The sequence below is a fragment of the Pelodiscus sinensis genome, chromosome 9, assembly GCF_052426305.1.
Source record: "Pelodiscus sinensis isolate ZL-2025 chromosome 9, ASM5242630v1, whole genome shotgun sequence".
Lineage (NCBI taxonomy): Eukaryota > Metazoa > Chordata > Testudines > Trionychidae > Pelodiscus > Pelodiscus sinensis.
Window position 1 is genome coordinate 27,495,680 of NC_143060.1, and position 21,744 is coordinate 27,517,423.

At 40.7% G+C, this 21,744-nt stretch overlaps 1 protein-coding gene across 4 annotated transcripts in view; it reads left to right on the top strand.

The window, feature by feature from the left end:
* The window catches only part of DNAJB4 (DnaJ heat shock protein family (Hsp40) member B4), a 41,940-nt gene extending 25,669 nt beyond the window's left edge, over positions 1–16,271 (top strand). Inside the window, exons 1-4 of one of the 4 annotated variants that reach the window (XM_014576778.4) lie at positions 3,432–3,463; positions 4,334–4,622; positions 10,746–11,320; positions 14,315–16,271. In XM_014576778.4, coding sequence (XP_014432264.1) covers positions 4,412–4,622; positions 10,746–11,320; positions 14,315–14,548 — 1,020 coding nt within the window. In that variant the 5' untranslated portion in view covers positions 3,432–3,463; positions 4,334–4,411 and the 3' untranslated portion in view covers positions 14,549–16,271. Of the gene's footprint in view, positions 1–3,431; positions 3,464–4,333; positions 4,623–10,745; positions 11,321–14,314 lie in introns of those variants that run through there. The other 3 variants (XM_006129591.5, XM_006129592.5, XM_025187993.3) reach the window with 3 other exon arrangements.
* The last annotated feature ends 5,473 nt before the right edge of the window (positions 16,272–21,744 follow it).

The window sequence follows — 21,744 nt, forward strand, 5'->3', positions numbered from 1 at the left end:
ACAGATATCAGGGCGATTAGTTGCCCATGAGAACCAGGGCCTGCGATCTGGAAGCTTCTTTTAGTTGTCCAAAGTAAGCCTCGTCTACCTCATCCATCTGATCCGGTGGTCTATAGCAGACCCCAACCATAACATCACCCAGTTGCTTCCACCTCTAAACTTAACCCATAGACTCTCAACAGTCTTTTCTCCCTCTAAATACTGGAGCTCCAAGCAATCAGACTGCTCTCTTACATACAATGCAACTCCTCCTTTTTTTTCTCCCCCGCCTGTTCTTCCTGAACAGTTTATAACCTTCCATGACAGCGCTCCAGTTATGCAAGTCATCCCACCAAGTCTCCGTTATTCCAATCAAATCATAGTTCTTTGACTGGACCAGGGCTTCTAATTCTTGTTGTTTGTTTCCCAGGCTTCTCGCATTTGTGTACAAACAACTTGGATAACCAGTTGATCACTCTACCATCCTCATCCAAATCAGGGGTCCTCCTTTGTTGCTTGTTCCTCCTTGTGATTCTTCCCAGTGTCCGACTTCCTCACTTACCTCAGGGCTTTGTTCACCATCCCCAACAAACCTAGTTTAAAGCCCTCCTCACTAGGTTTGCAAGCCTGCCCGCACAGATGCTCTTTCCTCTCTTGGTTAGATGGATCCCATCTCTTCCTATCAATTCTTTTGCCTGGAACAGAGTCCCATGGTCGAAGAAACCAAGGCCCCCTCTCAACACCACCTGCGCAACCACGCATTTACTTCGATTCAACGATCTCTACCTGGACCTTTTCCTTCAACCGGAAGGATGGACAAAAACACCACTTGCACTTCAAATTCTTTGATCCTCCTTCCCAGCGCTACATAATCTGCTGTGACCTGCTCAAGGTCATTCTTGGCCGTATCGTTAGTTCCTATATGAAGAAGCAGGAAGGAGTAGCAATCCGAAGGTTTAATCACTTTTGGAAGACTCTCTGTCATGTCATATCCTGAATGTGAGCTCCTGATAAGCAGTACACTTCTTGAGATTGCAGGTCTGCCTGGCAGATGGATGACTCAGTCCCTGTTAGGAGAAAGTCCCCAACCACCACCATCCGTCGTCTTCTTTTGGGGGTGGTGGTCGTGGAACGCCCATCCCTAGGACTTCACATCCCATTTGTTCAATGTTTTCTAGACCAATGTTTGTTAACTTAGTTAGGAATTAGAATAATGGAAAACAGTCACTCTCAGAACCTAACAAAACCATTGTAACATATTACTGGATGTAATAAAAATACTACCTAATGTACTGTCCATGGAAATCTATATGCAGAAAAATCAACTCTACCTTGCAATAAAGGAAAATACTATTCTGCACCAATGACAAACATTCTGCATTAAAGTTTATACTACTTGCAGTACAGTGCTTTTTGAGATCTCAGCAGTACAATATTACAAAATGTTTTAAGATTTTATATTCAGCTTAGCATCTATTTGGTAAGATTTTTTTTTTTTGTTGGCTTAAAATCCTAGAACGTTTCTAAAGATGACTGCAAACAATGAGGGAGGGCAAGTATCTTTATTAATTTTAAACAAAAATGAGTAAGCCATGCTCTGCATCACAGGCACTATATAAATGGTGGAAGTAAAATACAATGAAATGTAACCACTCTCTCCCACTGAAGGATCCTGGAACTAACCAGACATAACACTAATAAAAAAGAACTCTTTTTAAGGCCTGATATTGTCTGGAAAGTTGCACTTGGAGAAGATCATGGTGGGGAAACAGGGATGGACCATAAGTAGTTTTCTCTCCTTCAGGAGGTTGATGGCAGTTCCTTCTCATACAGCAAAGAGGATGACTGATGATGGCAATAAACTGGGTGGATGGAATTGAACATTGTGACTGATCAATTAACTGTTGCTGGTACAAGTGATGCAAGCTAGTCCTGGGGGACAAAGAGGTTGGTGGTTTTGTTTCGCAGTGTCCTCAGATGTTCTTAGACCAGGTTCATAACAGAGTTGGTCAAAACTTTTTTATTAAAGCTTTGTAAAAAATGGAGTTTTATCAAATGATTTCTTATGTTAAAAACAGTTATAATTTCTTTTACTTCTCCATGAGATGTTTCAATTCTAATTTTTTTAAATTTCCCTGCTGCCCCTACCCTGAAAAGTGTGAGAAATTGCATGCCACTTCAGGGTTTTGGGGGTTTTTCCTCACAGGGAAAAAACCAAGGCAGGGTGGAGATGCAGCAAAACCAATGAGAGAAAGTAACACACAGTCATACTTTGACTTTCCTCATTTGGAAAAAATAATGTTGAAAACTCTGCGACAGGGAGGAATATTTATCTTTTCTTTCTATTTTCTAATGGTAAACATTGAAAAACTGTAAAGGTGAGGGAACGGAGAGTTTTCCATGCTGTTAATGTTTTTGGTTGCACCACAGAAAAATTATTTCCCATGGAGAAAAATATTTCATTTTTTCTGGCCAGAAATGATAGGTCTGAGAAGATCTGTGAAGGAGAATGCAGGTTTCGACCTACACCAGTTGAGCCTTTGATGGCTACCATATTGAAGTTAAGCATTCGTGTGTGAAAGTTCCCCACAAGTATTGTTGAGGGCCCTACAAAGCAGTCCAGTAATGACATTTGTAGTAGAGGGACGGGGCATCTGAAGGTAATAAAGTAGAAAGGGGAACAATTCATAAACACAATGTATAGAAAGGTCTTTATCCTTCATATGTGAATTTTAGCTATGAGTAAAGCTGACCTTTCCTTTCACTAGAACAACTATTAAATATATTCTTCATAAAATTATAGTACTGACTCTTAAATCTATAGACTTACTTGACAACATGGTTACAACTTCTTGACCTAATACCCAGCTAAGAGCCAAATGAGATCTGAATATGCTGGCCTCTAGGCTATAACTTGATACACTGAGATCTGAATATTACTGACATAATTAGTAATACCCAAAAAAAGCTACAGTTGTTGACTGTATTGTTTAATTTACTATAGTACTATATATTCATATTTAAATGGCATAGTGGGAGTTATTTAATGTGTACTAGGGAAGTTAAAATACATTTAATTGAGTAAACATGTAACCGTTGAAATTTTCAGTGATTATATGGAGAGCAAGGGAGCAAGTGGCTCCCCAAGAATCAGTGTGTGCTGGGAGGCGGCTTTTAAGCCGAGAGCCTGTGTGTGTAACCATGAAGGCTAACCAATGAGCCTAAGCCCATTGATTAACCGTGTACACTTACACTTTCACATCCTGTGTGTGTAATAAAGATAATGTATAAATTCTCAGAGCAAAAACTACTGGCCAACTATTATTGTATCAGTTCCAGTTAGTTAACAACAAAGTAGAAGTATCCTTAACTTTAGATTAGTTAAAACACTGTGTGATTTAACTAATTAATATCCTGTAATATCTTGTGCAGCAAAGAGCCACAGGAGACTTGTTAGAGTCACTCATGGCTCCAGAGCTTGAATGTGAGTATAACTGTATTATGTAAATCATCATATGAACTGATTGATTGGGTCTCTATCACAGTTTTAACTTGTTTACTTCTCAGAAGTCTGTTAATTATTGTATTTAGACTTGTATCAGCTAATGTTGTACAATATAATATATGGAAAGGAATGTGGCCAATTCCTGCATTAATGTTTTAAACCAGTAAAGTATCAAATTGTTGCCAGTTAGGTTGTAAGCACAATAAAGTATGACAAAGTAGCTTTTGGTTATATTGACTCGGTCTGGAATCCTGGGATTGATTAATTTGCATTTGTAATGAAATGAAATCCGACTATAGTAAACTTTCATATTTTATCTATCGTGAATTTGAAATACCCTTTTAGTTCCCACACAAAAGGTGTCAGTTTATGCTGGTGGTTTGTCACTTGAACAGCTGTGCATTCTTACATGGTTTAAGAACCTACATAGATTACAATGCACAACATAAGGAATTGAAATTCCCAACTCATTTTCCATAGGCAGTTTTATAAGAGACAGCTAGCTAGGTTTTTCATGCATAAATTCAGATAAATGACTTAGAGTTACAGAGTTATTGATCACTCAGAAGAATGGAAATTGAACAGTTAATTGGAAGGCAGAGGAAACAGCTGTGCAGAGAATGTTTTGGCTGTGAGCAGTCTGGGAAGTGACGTTCTGTAGCATTTGCTGTTCTAGAAAGAGCGGAGACACGTATAAATGGGAGGGCTCTGGAGAGGGCTGTCTCTCTACCAGTGTGTATCATTATCTATAAATGAACAACAAGGGAGGGAATCAAATAAGGGTAAGCAGTCTATCCACTGCTCAGAGCACCAACAGCTTTGCTGATTTGTGCTATTTTTCCCCTCCAGCATCACTACATTACTCAGACACTGGACATTGGCTACTTCATACTAAGGGAAACCTAAATTCCTCTTACAGCACTCGGAATGGGAAAAGATTATTATTCAATTCTGGGAATTGAAAAAGGAGCTTCTGAAGAAGAAATAAAAAAGGCTTATAGAAAACAAGCCCTTAAATGGCATCCAGATAAGAACAAATCCCCACACGCAGAAGAAAAATTCAAAGAGGTTGCAGAAGCTTATGAAGTGCTAAGTGATCCTAAAAAGAGAGACATTTATGATCAATTTGGGGAAGAAGGTAAGTATTTCTCTTACTCCGTGTTTAAACCATACTCTTAAAATAGACACATAGTTGTGTTGAATGCCACAAGACAGGAAGAAAGTTTGTGCTTATCCATGGCATGTACTGATTTGGACAATGTGATTTTTCTGAGAGCGACCAATACAAGTTTCTATAACTACAATATGTTAGCAAAAATATGTAATCATGTATATAGTGTAGTTTTTAGTACTATGCTTAGTTCAATTTTCTTTAAAAGATCCCAAATCCATCTAATAGAACTTTTTAAATTAAATTTGATCCATAAATAGATGAATGCACTTTGTTTATTTTTGCCCCCATGCTTCTTGAGACTGCTATCAAAATGTTACTTAGAGACAGAGTACCTTTTTGAATAATGTTTCTCTTTTTCTAAAACTTTTCATAAAGGATAGTCTGCTTGTACAAAACAAGACAGGACAATCCCTCTACAGAGCAGTAGTCCAGGTGTCCAGTCCTTAGTTGGCCTTCGCTTCTTGCCCAGAGGAAAGAATTTGGCTGATGTCATGAAATACCCGAACAGTTTTTTAGTTTGAATGTAAACAGTAATAATGTGCCAAAGAAATGAGGCCCCAGAAATGTTACATTTAGCCTAAAATGGTCATTGAAACAGGAAGCTTTTTTCCTTTTTAATCATCAATTGCAATGGTTCCTCTGGCATTTCTAGGATTCAACAGTTACTTTTTATATCTATTTGAGACTCTAAACTAGTTAAGCACTGCCCACAGAAACTAGATAGGTTCATTTAATCCAGGGGTGGGGAACCTTTTGTGGGTCAGGGGCTGCTGACTGTCAGAAAAATCAGTCAGGGCTGGGGATTGCCGGGGGAGGAGGGAGGCGGCTAGAGTGCCAGCACGGGCTCCTCAATGCTGGGGGAAGCCCTAAGCCTTGCAGGCCAGGGACCACAATCCACCCCCCGGGCTTTAGGTTCCCATCCCTGATTTAAACATTGGCATTCATTTGTGGCCAGATTTTGATAATTTCACTTGAGCTGAGTTGTACACTAGTCAATGAATAGTCTCATTGACTTAATAGCACTAAATGAGAAGTAAAGAGCTACATGAGATACCTGGCCCTTCATTGCTTCTTTGCAACCTTTTACATCTGTAACTGAGGCAAATTCCATGGTCTCTTGTTCCTTTCTGAAGCGAGAGAATTTTGGAACCACAAGTCTTTTTTTCCTTATATTATTCCTGAGTCTCTGAATATCAGACCTGATTTTGTTTTTTGGGAACTAAGAGCTCATGCTTCTTCCTTGGTAATAGGTCTAGATTTTTAAAGGTATTCAGTCATTGCTGCAGTCAGCATTGTAATCCCAAAATTCTCCATTTCAAAGGGAGCTTAGACACTTTGTCAATGAGATTTAGGCTCCTAAATGCCCAAATCCCTCTTGGAAATGAGCGTTGGGTTCCTCAGTTAATTAGGTATTGCAATGCTAAGTGCAGTAATGCCTAAATAGCTATACAAATCTTTAGCGTTACTTTTTGCCCTAATGCTTTTTGCCCTAATACTTGTTGTTTCTCATATGCAAGCACTTTATTACCTAAACTGTAGATTAATTTTCATTCTATTCCAAAGGCATAGCACCTCCTAGACCCCTCCTAAAAATATCATTTAGTCAGATTCTCCTAAGAGCCCAAGGCAAAGCATATAAACAGTGCAGCCTTTGGCAGTGTGGCATTGCATACCTGAAGCAAAGGCTCCAAAGTATGTACTTCCATTTATTTTAAGCATAATATTACAAAAGTATTGACAAGTTCCTGCAACTATGAGTGGAAATATCCCTTGACGCCTGAGTGGCTGCTTCAATGCTGTCATTGTCGTCCAGAATGTAGTCAGTAGTTATAAAGCTCTGACATTGTTTTACAACCATGGAACCTGATGTGCTTTCAGCAAAAACTATTCAGTATCTATTCTAGGAAGTATCATTCCACTAATCACATGACAGTTTGTCATGCATTTGTTTGACATTACTATTTTACAGTACTTCATTTTAAAAAAGAAACTTGAAAAATGTATAGTATAGCATTTGTCATAGCAAAACTAGAGTTAAGATTGAAATGCCATTTCCGTTCTAATGCCCCCTTTGCAGTTGTTCAGAACTTTATCAAAATATTGCCTTAAGGCTTAAACTTTTTGGCTACGTCTACACTGGCCCCTTTTCCGAAAGGGGCATGCTAATTTTAAAGGTCGTAATAGGGAAATCCGCGGGGGATTTAAATATCCCCCGCGGCATTTAAATAAAAATGTCCGCCGCTTTTTTCCGGCTTGTAGAAAAGCCAGAAAAGAGCGTCTACACTGGCCCCGATCCTCCGGAAAAAAGCCCTTTTCCAGAGGATCTCTTATGGGAGAGGTACAACTCGCACTCCCTTTGAAGTAGGAATAAGAGATCCTCCGGAAAAGGGCTTTTTTCCGGAGGATTGGGGCCAGTGTAGACGCTCTTTTCCGGCTTTTCTACAAGCCGGAAAAAAGCGGCGGACATTTTTATTTAAACCCTGCGGGGGATATTTAAATCCCCCGCGGATTTCCCTATTCCGAAGTTTAAAATTAGCATGCCCCTTTCGGAAAAGGGGCCAGTGTAGACGTAGCCTTTATGTTTGCTTTAATCCAAATGTGATTTTTATTTGTTTGGCTCTTTTAATTTTGAGTAAAATCAGTTCAGTCATCATGGAATTAAACTAATATGAAAAATCCATTCCTCATGTCTGGATTAAATGATTTTGTTAAAGCTGGACACTTGTCTAGAATCTTTTTTAGAGAAAGAAAAGCAATACATTCTTGTAGATCAATTCAGGATTTTTGAATCTGGAAATAGTAAATGATAAGGTCTGTGTTCTAGGTCATATTGTGTATTGTGCCATTGGTAGAAAGTGCCCCTAAAGCCAACATTACATGGGAGGATCACCCCATTATGGCTGGAGGACTCCTATGTTAGCGTTTTCCCTAATGCCAGTATAGCAGGAGTAACTGAGTTCCCTTATAACCAGCTGATACTTGGCTATCATATTGATCTCCTGCTAACACTCTAACATCCTTTGAGCCTGGTCTATGTTGTGCCAGGAATCTGACATGGGCCCAGGATCAAGAGGATTCAAAGGCCACTTTTGCACTTTGTCATAGTTTTAGGGTAACTTGTACTTTCTTGGTCCTTAAAGATTTCACTCTCAGCTATCATGTCTACTGGGCAACGACCCAGGCCTCAATCAGAAGGAAGTGCGAGTTGTACCTCTCCCATATCTATGCTGATACTCCCAGCAAGTCAATCTACCTAGAAGGCCGAAGCCTGTGCTTTGCTTTTTCTCCAAAGGCTGTGACCAGTGTTTGGCCTGCAGGTACAAGTTACCCCACAGCTTTCTCCAGGCAAGCACAATTATTCTTAAGGTAGAAGCATTAGAGAAAACATAAAAACCTATACACGTGCTAAAAATCATACCAATCATACCAGTTCCAGCACAGGGCTTTTCTAGGCATTAGTCCTTCAAACTCCACAATTGTGTGTGTTCTTCTCTTGTTACAAGATTCTATCAGTCTTTGCAGTAGGAACCAGAACAATGACCCTGCATCAGTTTCAGCTGAGGTTATTTATCCAAGAGTCTTTTCTTTGTCTCTTAGTCTCTGAAGAATCTAGTTTGAACCAGACCACATGAGCCTCAGCAGAAGGTGGTACTTCTCTGGAGGTGTTCATAACCTGAGTGATTGTCTTAATCATCACCTACAGTTTTTGTTTCCTGGAAGAACTGTGGTAACCCTCCCCACTTTAGAGTGCATTCAGTCCCCGGCCCATAAAGCATTCATATACCTAATACACTGTGGTCTCCCAAAGACATGTCAAGAAATTGGCTTATTTGTGTCTCACTACTCCATTTAAACTGCACTAAATGCTAATCATCTGCAGCTGAGAAGCTAGCATCAAAATTTGTCTTTTATGAATACTTTGAATTCAGCTTTTTTAAAAAAGAAAAATCCATCTCTGACATGGAAAAGGGATGTTAAAAATCGGTTAATTGAATAGTCGATTAACCTCATTAATTTTTATTGGTTACTCGGCTATTCTATAGTCACCAGGGTGTGGCCAGTGCACTCTGGCCCCACTCTCGAGGAGACCCCTGCCACTCTGCACCAGGTGGGAGCTGGTCCATGAGGGAAGCCGGTTTAAAAACCAGCACCCCTCACAGGCTAGCTGCCTGTCACCGAGCGCTGCTGCCTCTGATACAGAGGCAACAGTGTGGGGTGGCAGCAGCCCCTGTCCAGAGATGGGCAGGCTGAGCTCCCAGACTCAGCGCGAGCCGGAACTCAGCTGGCCTGCCTGCCCACTTGGCCCCTAATATACTTTACATTCAGAGCCACAGTGGGGGTAGGTTCTGGACCCAGCATGAGCCAACATTGAGCTGGGCTGCTGGCCTGCCTGCCAAAAAATTTACTGGTGGGGGTGAGGGGAGAAATGCATGTATATCCACTCTTGCTTATTGGTTAATTGACTACATTATTACATCCCTAACATGGAATAGAAAGTAGGATGCATAGTGTACTGCTGTAGCATAAGATTGAATCCATAACTGCTTAAGGGCCTGAGAAGAAAAGTGGTTGCTTGTCGTGCAACCTTAACCACTAAGTTGCCTTGTAGGATTAAGTGTTGAAACATTTTAACAGTATTTAGAACTGAAGGCTTTCTTTGGCCTTAAAACCTCTTAAGGAAGGTCTGAGGAGAAATTCGGGGGTCAAGGTAAGAAGAAGGAACCTTCTAGGAAGGGGAGACTGGTGGTTGTTGAGAGGAATATTGTCTGGAGTCAGAGTAGAGGTAGGTAACTGGGTTGCTGCTAGGGATTTTGGTGAATGTAAGCAGAGTATGAGAAACTACCACCTGGTGGAAGTAGAAGGAAGATCTCAAGAGCTCCTACAGAGGATGATGTGTGGCTGTGTGTGTGCGTGGTTTTTTTTTTTTGTGAGGGAGTAAAAACTTGGATGGCCTTTGAAGAGAAGTGTCAAGTGTGAATTTTTACTGAAAGAGTCCTAGCATGAGATTAGTGGTTAGAGATAGCAAATCTTTATCTCTTAAAATCTCTCTAATTCTTATCATGTACCTAGAGCATGGGTTCTCAAACTGGGGATCAGATTTTTTTCTGTTTGCAACATGTGGTTGTAGTCTGGAAAGGTTAAGAACTACTAGTCTAGAGTATGTGATAAACCCAAATGGAAATGTATAACTAATAAAGGAGCTTGCCTTTTAGCTATTTTTCTTTTACTGTTGAAAAAGCTGGTTAATGCAGCATTAAAGTTGAGGAACCAAGTACCCAAATACATCAAATTTTGAAAGTCAAGGTTTCTACATATTAACTTTGCCACACAGTACAAATGTAACACAGTTTTTGGGGACATTTTTAATGCAGTGTTTCTATGATGGAAAATAGTTTTTAATAAACAGAAAAGTGTCCCACTTTTCTGGTGTGCTGCAGTCCTTTAAACTTTTTCTTCATCTCCACTCCCAGATTATATGCTTCCCTTCCCTTCCCTGCCCCTCCTCCCCCCCCCCCAAGAAACCAAGCAAAACAGTCTTTCCATTGTCTCAGACATGGTGAAGTCCTGTTTCCAAAACAATGGAAGAGAACATGTTTTATCCATTCATACTAATGTGCTCTAAGGATGACTGTTGATTTATGATAATTTCCTAAAATAGCACGGAATTTGACTCGCTCTGTCTGACTTAAACCTTGTTCAATCCATTGATCTCGGGAACATATCAGAAGCTTAACATATAATATTCCATACTTATAGTGGCTTCGAAGGGCTTACCCTAGTCCCATTGAGCAGATCCTTAGTGGAAAAAAAATTACACTGCTTCAGGTTTCATTACTTTGCTCCAGGTTGCATGATGATTAGTTGCTACTCTACAGTCCACTGACAAGTAGTGGGAGGTCTCTTTAAAGAGGAGCCCTTCAAATATCTGCCAACTGTTCTATCTTTGTGCAATTGTTAAGCTACTCAAAGTCTTTTCAGTATTTGTTCATGGCTCAAAACTGTATTTTACTCTTCATGTTGCTAATAAGAGCTAGAATTGAAAACTAGTATGGACTTTCCTGACCTTTTCTGTGTCCCCCCAATTAGGGTTGAAAGGAGGAGCGGGCGGACCTGATGGACAGGGTGGCACCTTTCGATACTCTTTCCATGGTGACCCACATGCCACGTTTGCAGCATTTTTTGGTGGCACAAATCCTTTTGAGATCTTCTTTGGAAGAAGAATGCCTGGAAGTAGAGACACTGAAGACATGGAAGTGGATGGAGATCCTTTTGGATCCTTCACTAGTTTTAGCATGAATGGATTTCCAAGAGAGAGGAATACAGTTGGTAGCCAGCTTCGTCGTAAACAAGATCCCCCAATTATCCATGAACTTAAAGTATCATTGGAAGAGATCTATCATGGCTGCACCAAAAGAATGAGAATTTCCCGAAAAAGGCTGAACCCAGATGGTAGAAGTATCCGAACCGAGGACAAAATCCTCACTATTGAGATCAAGAGAGGGTGGAAAGAAGGCACCAAAATAACTTTCCCAAAAGAAGGTGATGAAACACACAACACTATCCCAGCTGATATTGTTTTTGTCATTAAAGACAAAAGTCACTCTCTCTTCAAGAGAGATGGTTCAAATATTATCTATCCTGTTAAAATCAGTTTGCGGGAGGTAAGTTTCTCATTAGTCGATGGTATAACTGAAATATAAAAACAAATTGTCTTATGGTATTGTGGGTACCCTGCTGAAAACAAATCTGTAGTAGTTATCATAGTTCAGTATTCCTGTTCTCGAATACAGTTTAATCAAATTGAATATAGTGCATAGGTATCTGTTCCAGAGTCATTGCTTTTTATTGGGTTCTGCATCATAGCCTAAGTTTTGTCTATGGTAACATACAGGATGATCTCAGGGAAAGGAAAGTAGAGTATATTTGCAATTTTTTTTTAACACTAATTACAATAGCTTTCTGTATGTAAATGAACATTGTGTTGGAGTAATAATGAATGCATCCTTTGTAATGGACGCCTTCTATGATATACCATCCTTATCATTTCTGGTGCAGAACTCATCTAGAATATTTTCACAGCTCACCAATTACCATAAAATCTCGAGTATAATGCACACCTATGTATAATGCGCATCTGTCTTTGAAAGGTCAAAATCCTTGAATAAAATAAACTCGTATCTGTAATGTGCACCCCCATTATAGTCGAGATTTTAAGGTATGCATAGGAAGGAAGGGGCTCGTGCTTGCCGCCGGGCCCCTGACCAGCTGAGCTCACGCCTGCTATGGGGTCCCCCGCCCAGCTGAGCTTGCATGCACTGAGCTCATGCCTGCCACAGGGTCCCCTTGCCCAGCCGAGCTCACGCACGCTGAGTTGGCACCTGCCCGGGGGGGCGGGAGAGCTTCCCCCGCCCAGCTGTCCGCACACCGATCTCGTGCTTGCCGGCCCCCCAATCCAGCCCATGCCTGGCCACCCCCCGCCCAGCTGGTGCCTGCCGAGGGTGAGTTTAAAATATTTTTAAAAAAAAACCTCCTATGGATAATGCGCACCGTGACTTTGACATTTAAAAAAAAAAAGGGGGTGTAAAAAAAGTGCGCACTATACTTGCAACTTTATGGTAAGTTTAATGTTGTGAACATGCAAAATGTCTCATGTCACACATTTCAGTGTGCTTTTAGGATACATAGAGATGGATTTCATGAGGATAAATTGCGAACAGGGATAATGGAAGTTATATGTGATGATAAAAATGTATTCATAACATTATTTTAAATGTACTTCAAAGACCAAAGCAGTTTTGTTTTCAGAAGCAAAAATAAGGGATTGCAGTATTTTTTTTCTTTGGTGTTTGAAGACAGTTAAAGGAATTGATACTCCACACAATTATTCAGATCTTTATTTTTTAAATGTAGTATTAAAGAATAGTTAAAATAAATTAATCTCAAGTGATGTGCAGAGGACACGTAAAGAAAGTCTGCCTATATTCTACAATTTTAAAAAAGGAATAAAACCCTTGTTAATTATTTTTTCATTAAATAAACCACCTAATACAAGAGGAAAATTAGTATGTAATGACAGAATGGGTAATGTGGTTTCTTTAAAAATACAATAATTCTGCCACTGCATCCAGATAACACTGAGTTTTGTCAGCACAGATTAAGTACATGGTATAGTTGGAAAACAAAAGCAATTCTTGCAGAAGTCCTATGAAAATGTGTAAGTACTTAAATAAAATAGGAAAGTAGTGAGAATTTCTGTTTTAAAAAAAAAAAGCAAAGTGCTTTTTTGTTCTTGGTTTTTTTTTTGCCAAGAAATTATATCTTGATATAGTGAAAGTAAATCCTTGGTGTGTGTGTGTGTTAGCATTTGCTTTATTTTAAACATCACAGATGTGTATGTGAAAGGATACTATCAAGACTGATAGTAGAATTGAGGAATTTTGGGGGGGGGGAGATTAAATTAAAAAAATCCAGGAGGAAAAATAGAATAAAAATTTGAGGGAAAATAAAATTAAAAATGTGATTTAAACCAATTTTTTTTTCAAAAATTTCATTTTGAATTGACCAAAACGTTTTGGTCAATTCAAAACAAAATGTTTGAGTCAACCATTTCAGATGGTTTTCCAACACCACCTCCCCGGTTTTCTTTCTTTCTTTCTTTCTTTCTTTCTTTCTTTCTTTCTTTCTTTCTTTCTTTCTTTCTTTCTTTCTTTCTTTCTTTCTTTCTTTCTTTCTTTCCTCCCCTCCCTCCCTCCATCATCCATCCATCCATCCATCCGCTAAATTTTGAATTCAGAGTGCCATTTCTAAATGAAACGGTCAAAATGAAACATTTCACATTGCGGGGATTTTTCCTTGGCCAAAACTACTATTTAATTCAATTCACACTTGAAAACTGTTTTGGAACCTCAACAAATAACTCCTCCCAAAAATGAATGTTAGATACTACCTCTAAAATAATTTTTAAAAGCAAATTTAGTGAAACAAGTGTTGCAAGAGTCTTAAAGTAAATGTATAGTCTGTGTAACCTAAGCACAGCAGAGCAAGGACTCTGAATTTCTAGACAGCTGAGATACTACTTGTTTAGTAGAAATTCCTGAGTAGAAGACAATGAGAGTACTGAGTGTATTTGTTCTGTTTGTACTTACCCTCCACTTACGACCATCCGCACTTACGACCAAAGCAGTCGTAAATGCGGATCCGAGTTACGAACGGCGATCCACGCTTACGAACAGTGCGGTTGCCATGTAACTCTCTATGGGATCCGAGTGATTAACACTTCGAGTTACGGACCAAGTGTTGGTCCGTAACTTGTTCATAACTCGGGGAGCGGCTGTATTATGTTATCTATTGATGAATAAGGTAGGACACCAGGAAGTAAACCCTTTCATGACTGCTCCAGATATCATTCTAGGGCACTGAAACTATTTTGATGTTGAAGATACATTGGTAATAAAGCAAGTTTCCCCTTTTCAAGGGAGAAACATAAGTTTATTATTTGCCAGTTTTGACAGTTCTCTTCAGTTTTGCAAAATATTCCATGTAGTCACAATATCAATAGTCTCTAATCCTTGAATCTAAAAATTCAGATTCCAGTACACATAAGCTTTGGATGGATGATTGCCTCTTTTTCTAATGATATGAACTATTTGTTTTAGGCTTTATGTGGCAGCTCGATCACCGTGCCAACGATAGAAGGAAGAACCATACCTATGACAATAAATGAGGTTGTAAAGCCTGGGATGAGGAGGAGAATTATAGGATATGGGTTGCCATTTCCCAAAAATCCTGACCAACGTGGTGATTTAATTATAGAATTTGAAGTAAATTTCCCAGACAATATACCTCCAGCATCAAAAGAAGTGCTTAGGAGAAATCTTCCTGTTTCATAAAGGAATGGATTGTATTAACACTGTTTCAGCAGGACACTGAAAATGCAGAAGACTGACAAGTTCATGCTGTAAAAGTGCAATCTATATAAATTCATGGAATATTCATTTTCTTTTCTGGGTGGAGTGTGAAAATACTGTAAAGCTACATGAGAAGATAGTGGTTGCATAGAAGACACGCAGATGACTCTTGCAGTAAAACATACAGAGAAAACCACTCACTCTATCTTATTTTAGATCTTCCTAATCAGAGAGTTTATTCAGTATTTTGCTTACATGTAAAATGTAATCATTTTGTAATTCTGCACATATTTCTAATAAAGTACTTGCTCATCCAAGTACTTTTTCATCTATCTCTAAGTTATCTGTGATAATACCCACTAATATTAGAAATCAGAGCTGATAGTAGAAATATGCTCATGTATTACCCACAGATATTTAAAGAGACTAAAGCTTTAACTGCCACCATTTAGATATGAAGTCCCACACACTAGCTTCCATTTCACAAACAAATGCTAGCTAAATGTTTATAGAGCTTCTGACCCCCAGAGGATAATGAGCCTTTTCCCAGCTGCTCCAGTTTTTTGTAGGGAATGTACTGAAGCTTTAAGGCTATGGGGAAAGTAGTACAGGTGCAGCTCCCCTGTGACATGCTCCCTTCAGAAATCCACTTGGGGAATTCTACTAATTTTGCGCTATCATCCACTCCCTAGGGTTGGATTTTGCTCCAACCATTGGCAGGAAAACATCCTATCTTGGCTCTAGAAGGAGCTGTGCTGTCATTTTGTGGAAGGCTGTCCATAGAACAGTGTAAATAAAGGCACTGGGCTTACATACACATTTCAAGATCATGCAGATCTCAGGACATTTGTAGATGTTCAAGCACTGAACCTTCTATCCTTTCCATAAACAAGGGAGAATGTACAAAGTCCAGCTCCTAGCTAAAGGATTCTGAGGAAACTTTTAGAGCCTCATCCATAGCTCATTTATGCCTATAAAAGTATTTCCATCAATTCAGTGAGCTTGAATAAGGTCCTTTGTGAATAGAAACATGAGTAGGGAAAAGAGAGAGATCTCAGTAACTGAGTCTAGTATTATAACTTGTTATAGGGCTGGTTCCCTTAGTTACAGTATGGTTTTGGTGATATAATTGCCTTGCAGACTTACTTTCATAACAGAGGTTTAAAAACATGCCACGGTGCTTTAAGGGAAGATTTATTTTTCTTTATAAGAAGAAAATATTACTCTTATTTGTGGTCATTCTTTTACCTGAAGAAATCTACTGGTTACCTACTCTGGGTAATTTAGCAGCATCATATAAATGATTGTCTATAGGTGGCTATATAAGAGCTGGGGTTAATTTAGTTAGCCTTTTTTTAAATGAATCCTAGCACAGGAAAAAAATCTCACTTCAGTTTTTCAAAGGAACACATTCCTTGAAGATATGGTCAAACTTTTAACTACTATTTCTTTTTCATACAGTTCACATGTATGATCATGTAAATCATGCTCACTCACTTGTGGTCCTAAACAAACAGGGAACCTGAAGAGTAGCTAGAGTGATATTACAGAGTGGGTGGGGGGAAGCTTTAAAAGGAATGGCTACCAACTGCTTATGCTTGTTATCCTTGTATATTGTGTTAATGCATTTAAAAGATTTCCAATTTCAGAATGTTCTGTATGGCATTTCTCATGTGTTTTTTAATAAACTTGTTTTTAACTTTTATTTTTTGCTATAACCACATGTCAAACTCTGAAGTACAAATGAGGCTCAATATTCTAAACCAAGTTTTGGGAACAGAGTTTTGGAGGGGGGAGGCCGCACAGCTCCCGCCTTCCTACCCCTTGAGCACGGGGAGGAGTGCTGAAGGCAGCAACACTCCGCTCCTCCTCTTCCCCCCCCGCCTCCCTCCCCCCGATGGCCTACAGCATGTGTTCTGGGGGTGGACTGTGGGCGGAGCCAGGCCTAGCAGTTTGGGAAGGCACTGCCTTCCTCTGCCTCAGCTACTGGACACCCATGATAATAGTTAAAATAACTGCAGATATTTTCCAATATCCAACTTCCGGGAAGAGTAGCAGGGCTGAATTGGCAGAACTCCATAGTAATTACTCATGGTGTATGTGTGTGTATATATATACACAGTTCAGAAAAATAAATTATTTTATTTCACCATTTCTGAATGTGGTGTAAAACTTGAAGTACAGAAAAAGCTGCCAAATAATTCTGAAACATTTTATAGTTGTCTCTAGGAGGGAGTGGAACACATTGCCACTGCTGTCAGTGAAGAGATGAGTTCAACAATATTAAAAATGAATTAGACACTTTGTATCGAATACAGATTGAACCACTGTAGATCAGCACTCTCCCGCCCTGACCAATGATCCCTCTAATTCTTTCCATCCATATAGCGAATAAATGTTGATGTGCACTGAGGCATGTGTGGATGTGCACCACCAAGCCCATGCTGCCAGCTGTGGGCACTCTGCTAATCAGCTGGCTGACATTTGAATGTCTCCTGTGTGGCTGCCCAAGTGCTCATCTTACATTGAACACTTGACCTGACTATGTCCAACTAGAGACATTTCTGAATTGGGGAGGTCAGTGCAGAGTGCTGGAGGTTCCAGAGGCACAAGAAGTAGCACCAACCCCCTGCCCAGGGTCCCAGGCCTCGCCACTGGTCTCTTTGTTGCCGCCCAGGATACTAGCCACCAGCAGCAGGTCATAGCTGCTGGGTCCCAACCTCTGTTCCACTCTACCCTACCTCTTCCCTGCCTCCTTACCCAAGTGTGCCCCATGCCTGTTCCTTCCACTTCTTCCCCGAGCTTGAACACAACAAATCACCTGATTTGCTGCATGCTGGAAGGTCCAGGAGGGTGGAGTGTAAGTTGCTAAGCATGGGGCTGCCTGCACATGGGGGCAGAGAATAGAGAGGTAAGCGTGGCACCAGTTTTCCCCTGAGAGTGCTGTATTTGATGTTTTCTACTTTTTCAAATACCTTGATTTCTGTTACAATGCAGAATACAAAGTGTATAGTACTCACTTAATGTTTTTATTACAAATATTTCCATTGTAAAAAATGGTATTTCACTTAATACAGGTATTGTGGTGCAATCTCTTTATCGTGAAAGTTGAACTTACAAATGTAGAGTTGTGTACTAAAAAACCTGCATTGCTCGGATTTTTATTGATCAGAACCATTCATCACTATAGATGCATGTCCTTTGGAATGTTGGTTGAAGAGTGAAGGGATATTTGAATTATTAACACATTAGGTATGTAAATAAATTGTGATGCTAGTTACAACAGTGCCATGCACAAGCCTGTTCTCACTTTTGGGAGACACTATGAACAGGAAGCTGGCATCATTATCTCCTGCAAACGTAAACAAACTTCTAGGCTCTAAAGTTTTTTATATTAAAAAACAAAAGTATAGGTTGAACCTCTCTTGTCCAGCACCCTCAGGACCTAAGTGGTCCCAAACCACAGAATTTGCCAGACAAGGGGAGGTTAAGGCTTCCTACCTGGGTGTAGGGCTCTGCTCCCAGCTGGGAATGCACTCCATATCTCCTGCCCCACTGCACTCTGCCCCTACACTGCACCAGCACTGACTAGGGTTGCACCCCCCACAGCACCAGCTGGGACTGTGTTCCTAGCTGCCAGCCCTGCTGCTATCAGACCCACCTGGGGCTGTGCTCTCCATTGCCAGCCCAGCCCAGGCTGCACTTTTGGCCAGCTGGGGCTCTTTGATTCAGCAATATCTTGGACAAGAGAGTCCCAGATTTTAGAGCTTCATCCTGTAGTGTGGACTGACTGTTCTTTTTCATCATCTGAATCAAATGCCACCAGCAGAAAGTTGGTTTTCTTTTTTGGTGGTTCAGGTTTTATAGCTTCCACATTGGAGTGTTGCGCTTTCAGACTTCTGAAAGCATGTGTCATACCTCCTCCCCCTCAGATTTTGGAGGGCATTTCAAATTCTTAAACTTTAGGTTGAGTGCTGTAGCTATCTTTAGAAATCTCACATTGATGCTTTGTTTGTGTTTTGTCCAATCTGCAGAGAAAGTATTCTTAAAAGGAATAGCATGTGCCGGGTCATCATCTGACTTTTTTGTGTGGTTTTTTTGAGTGAAGTTACATAGCAAAAAAATTCTATGTTTGTGAGTTGCACTTTTACAGCAGTAGATTGCACTACAGTATTTTGTATAATGTAAACTAAAAAATAATATCTTTATATTTGTATTACAAATATTTTCAGTCAAAATAAGTGTGCAGTGAACACTTTGTATTCTGTGTTGTATATGAAATTAATATATTTGAAAAATCTAGAAAAATATCCAAAAATATTTAGTAAATTTCAATTGGTACTATGTTTAAGTGTGATTAAAAGTGCAATTAATCACAATTATCATGATTTTTTTTAGTTAACCATATGAGTTAACTGCAATTAATAGCATATAATATAATCTATAGAAATGAAGACCTAAACTTAAATACTTGTAACTATTGAAAACCTAAGTGCCTTTCTGCTTTCCCATCTCCATCTCTAGGCCACTTCACAGTGATATATTCAAAACCCACTGGTTTAATCATATTTGCTTGTATACGAATGGCTTAATTTTGTAATTTAAAAAAAAAGAATTAAAATTCTCTGATACTTCACTATTAAATAATGACATTAACAGCCATATGGATAACTAAGAGCTTTGAAAGACTTCAATAATACCCCTAGGCCTTAAGGTATGTTTCCTCTCCTGTGACTGGTTTATGCCAGTTGACTCAGGCTCATGGTGCTGGGGCTGTGAGGCTTTTTAATTGCAGCGTAGAAGTTCCAGCTTGGGCTTCAGCCCAAACTCTAAGAACTTCCCATCTCTCAGTGTCCTAGAGCCTTAGTACCAGCAGAAGGCCAAATGTCTATATCACAATTAAATCGCCTTGCAGCTCAGGTCTTGGGCAGAGGGCTAGGATGCAAGAGTGTGAGGGTTCTAGCTTGGGTACAGGCTGTGGATTAGGAGCTTGGGGAGGAGAAGGGCTGAGAGCTGGAGTGCAGGAGTGGGTACAGGCTCTGGACTTTAGGGTGGGGCCAGAGATGAGTATTAGGGTACAAGATGCTGGGGTGCAGCCCTAGCTTCATGAGCCTGTATCAACTGGTATGGGCTAGCCAGGCATTTTTAATTGCAGTGTAAACATACTGTTAATATTAGCCACTTGCATCTGTGTTCCAGAGCAGCAACCTGATATCCTTTTGCAGGAGTAGAGAATTGCTCCCTTGATACTAGATGTACTCTTTCCCTTCATATTGGCATTCTTCCCTCTGCCTGTGACACAGCTTTAATACAACCACCTCTCTTTTTGTTGTTGTGGCTTTTTTTGCTCCTCTAGTATTTTCAAGGTTTCTCCATTGCCTTTCTCTCACCTTTTACCACCATATTTGTCTGTACACACTTGTGACAGGAATTAATTTCATTCACTTCTGTCTTCGGTGCATATTCTGGTTGCATATTTGTTGTGTGGTTCTATTTATTTGAGATCCGAGGGAAACCAGAACGCTCCAGAGAGCCTTAACCACCTTCTTATTTATTGCAAGCTTTAAACAGTTAATATAGTTTGTTTTACAAGCCTTAAAAACAATTGCTATACAATTTAAACCTTAAATACTATGAATTTTGAAAACAATTAGGATACCGAAAAGCAATTAGATTTATTATATTACAATATATAAGTGTAGTTCACTTATACTTCACCCATATGCCACCTACAGTATCAGGCAGGAGGTTCATGGTCTGTAGCCGGTGTGAAGGGTGTTTTATTTCTGATTACAATGAACAGGACCTGTGGGTCAAACCTGCTCACTACTGCCCATCGATTCTTCTTACTAAGCTCATTAGTGCTGGGTGTAGGACTGCTGAGTATGTGTATCAATGTCCCCAGCCTCCTTCTCGAGGTGGCTTGTGGAGGGAGGGTGTCCCATCCTTGGGTCATGAGTATGGCAGGCCTCTCCAGACATCCTGTGGCCAATAGCACAAGGGTCCTCTGTGGCAGCCTCCTAGGGCTGTGTGGCCAGGAGGGGCATGGCGCATGCTGCCAAATGCACAGGCTGCAACACAAGCCCTGGGCTGCAAGGGCAAAGCAAGGACACCCAGCTACCCCTCACTCAGCGGCGGATTTAGGGTAGGGTGAGCGGGGCGACTGCCCTGGGCCCCGTGCTTCCCGAGGCCCCGCGCATGCGCCACGGCGCATGCGCCATGTCAAAAGGGGGGCCCTGCGGCACTCTTATCTGCCCCTTCCCTCACTTGCCCACCATCTCCATCCGCTGAGTGAAGGGAATGTGATGGCACTTACATGACATTCCTTTCCCAGCCTCGGATGACACCTGGGACACATCCACAGCGAGGGTCAAGAGGGTGATGGTGCTGGCCTCATTCGGCTCGTCCTCCTTGTCTCTCTCCCCTGTGAGGATGACAACAGGTGTCATGAGCCCAGAGTCCACAATCAGAGAAAGGGAAGGTGAAGGAACTACCCTACTCCCCAGGATGTGGTCCAGGTCTTCATAGTAGGGAAAGGTGTGGAGTTCTGCCCCAGAGTGGGAGCTACCATCCCTGGCATATGCCTGGCAGAGTTCTTTTACCTTCATCTGCACTTGATCCTGTGTGCGGACATGTCCTTTGCTGGACAGGCTCTTGGCCATGCGGCCATAGACATTTGCATTCCTGAGTCTGGTATCGAGATCCTGGAGGTTTGCCTCCTTGCCCCAGACCTCAATGAAGTCCAGGATTTCTGTGCCAGACCAGGAAAGCTCATGCTTCTTTCAGCCCCTGGCAGGCTCCTAGGAGGTGTCTGTCTGCTCCCTGGGCACAGTGGAGGGCTGTGTGGGAGCAACAGTCACTCATTTGCCAAGTTCTGAGGCAGTGGCTGTCAGAGCCTCCTGATTGCCACAAGCCTTTTCAGTTTTAAGGGCTCAAGGGGAAGGGGGGGGAGATATAGAGTTTGGTTGAGTGTGGGCAGAGCAGCCAGCATGGCACCTTGAGAAGAGCTGGAGGCCCCCTATGCGAAATAACTGCAGCTACCCTGTCTACATAGCCCCTATTTCAAAATAACTATTTCAAAAGATGCGTTATTCCTCGTAGAATGAAGTTTACAGATTTTGAAATAAGCCACCTGTTCTTTCTAAACTATTTCAAAATAAAACTATTGCTGTGTAGAT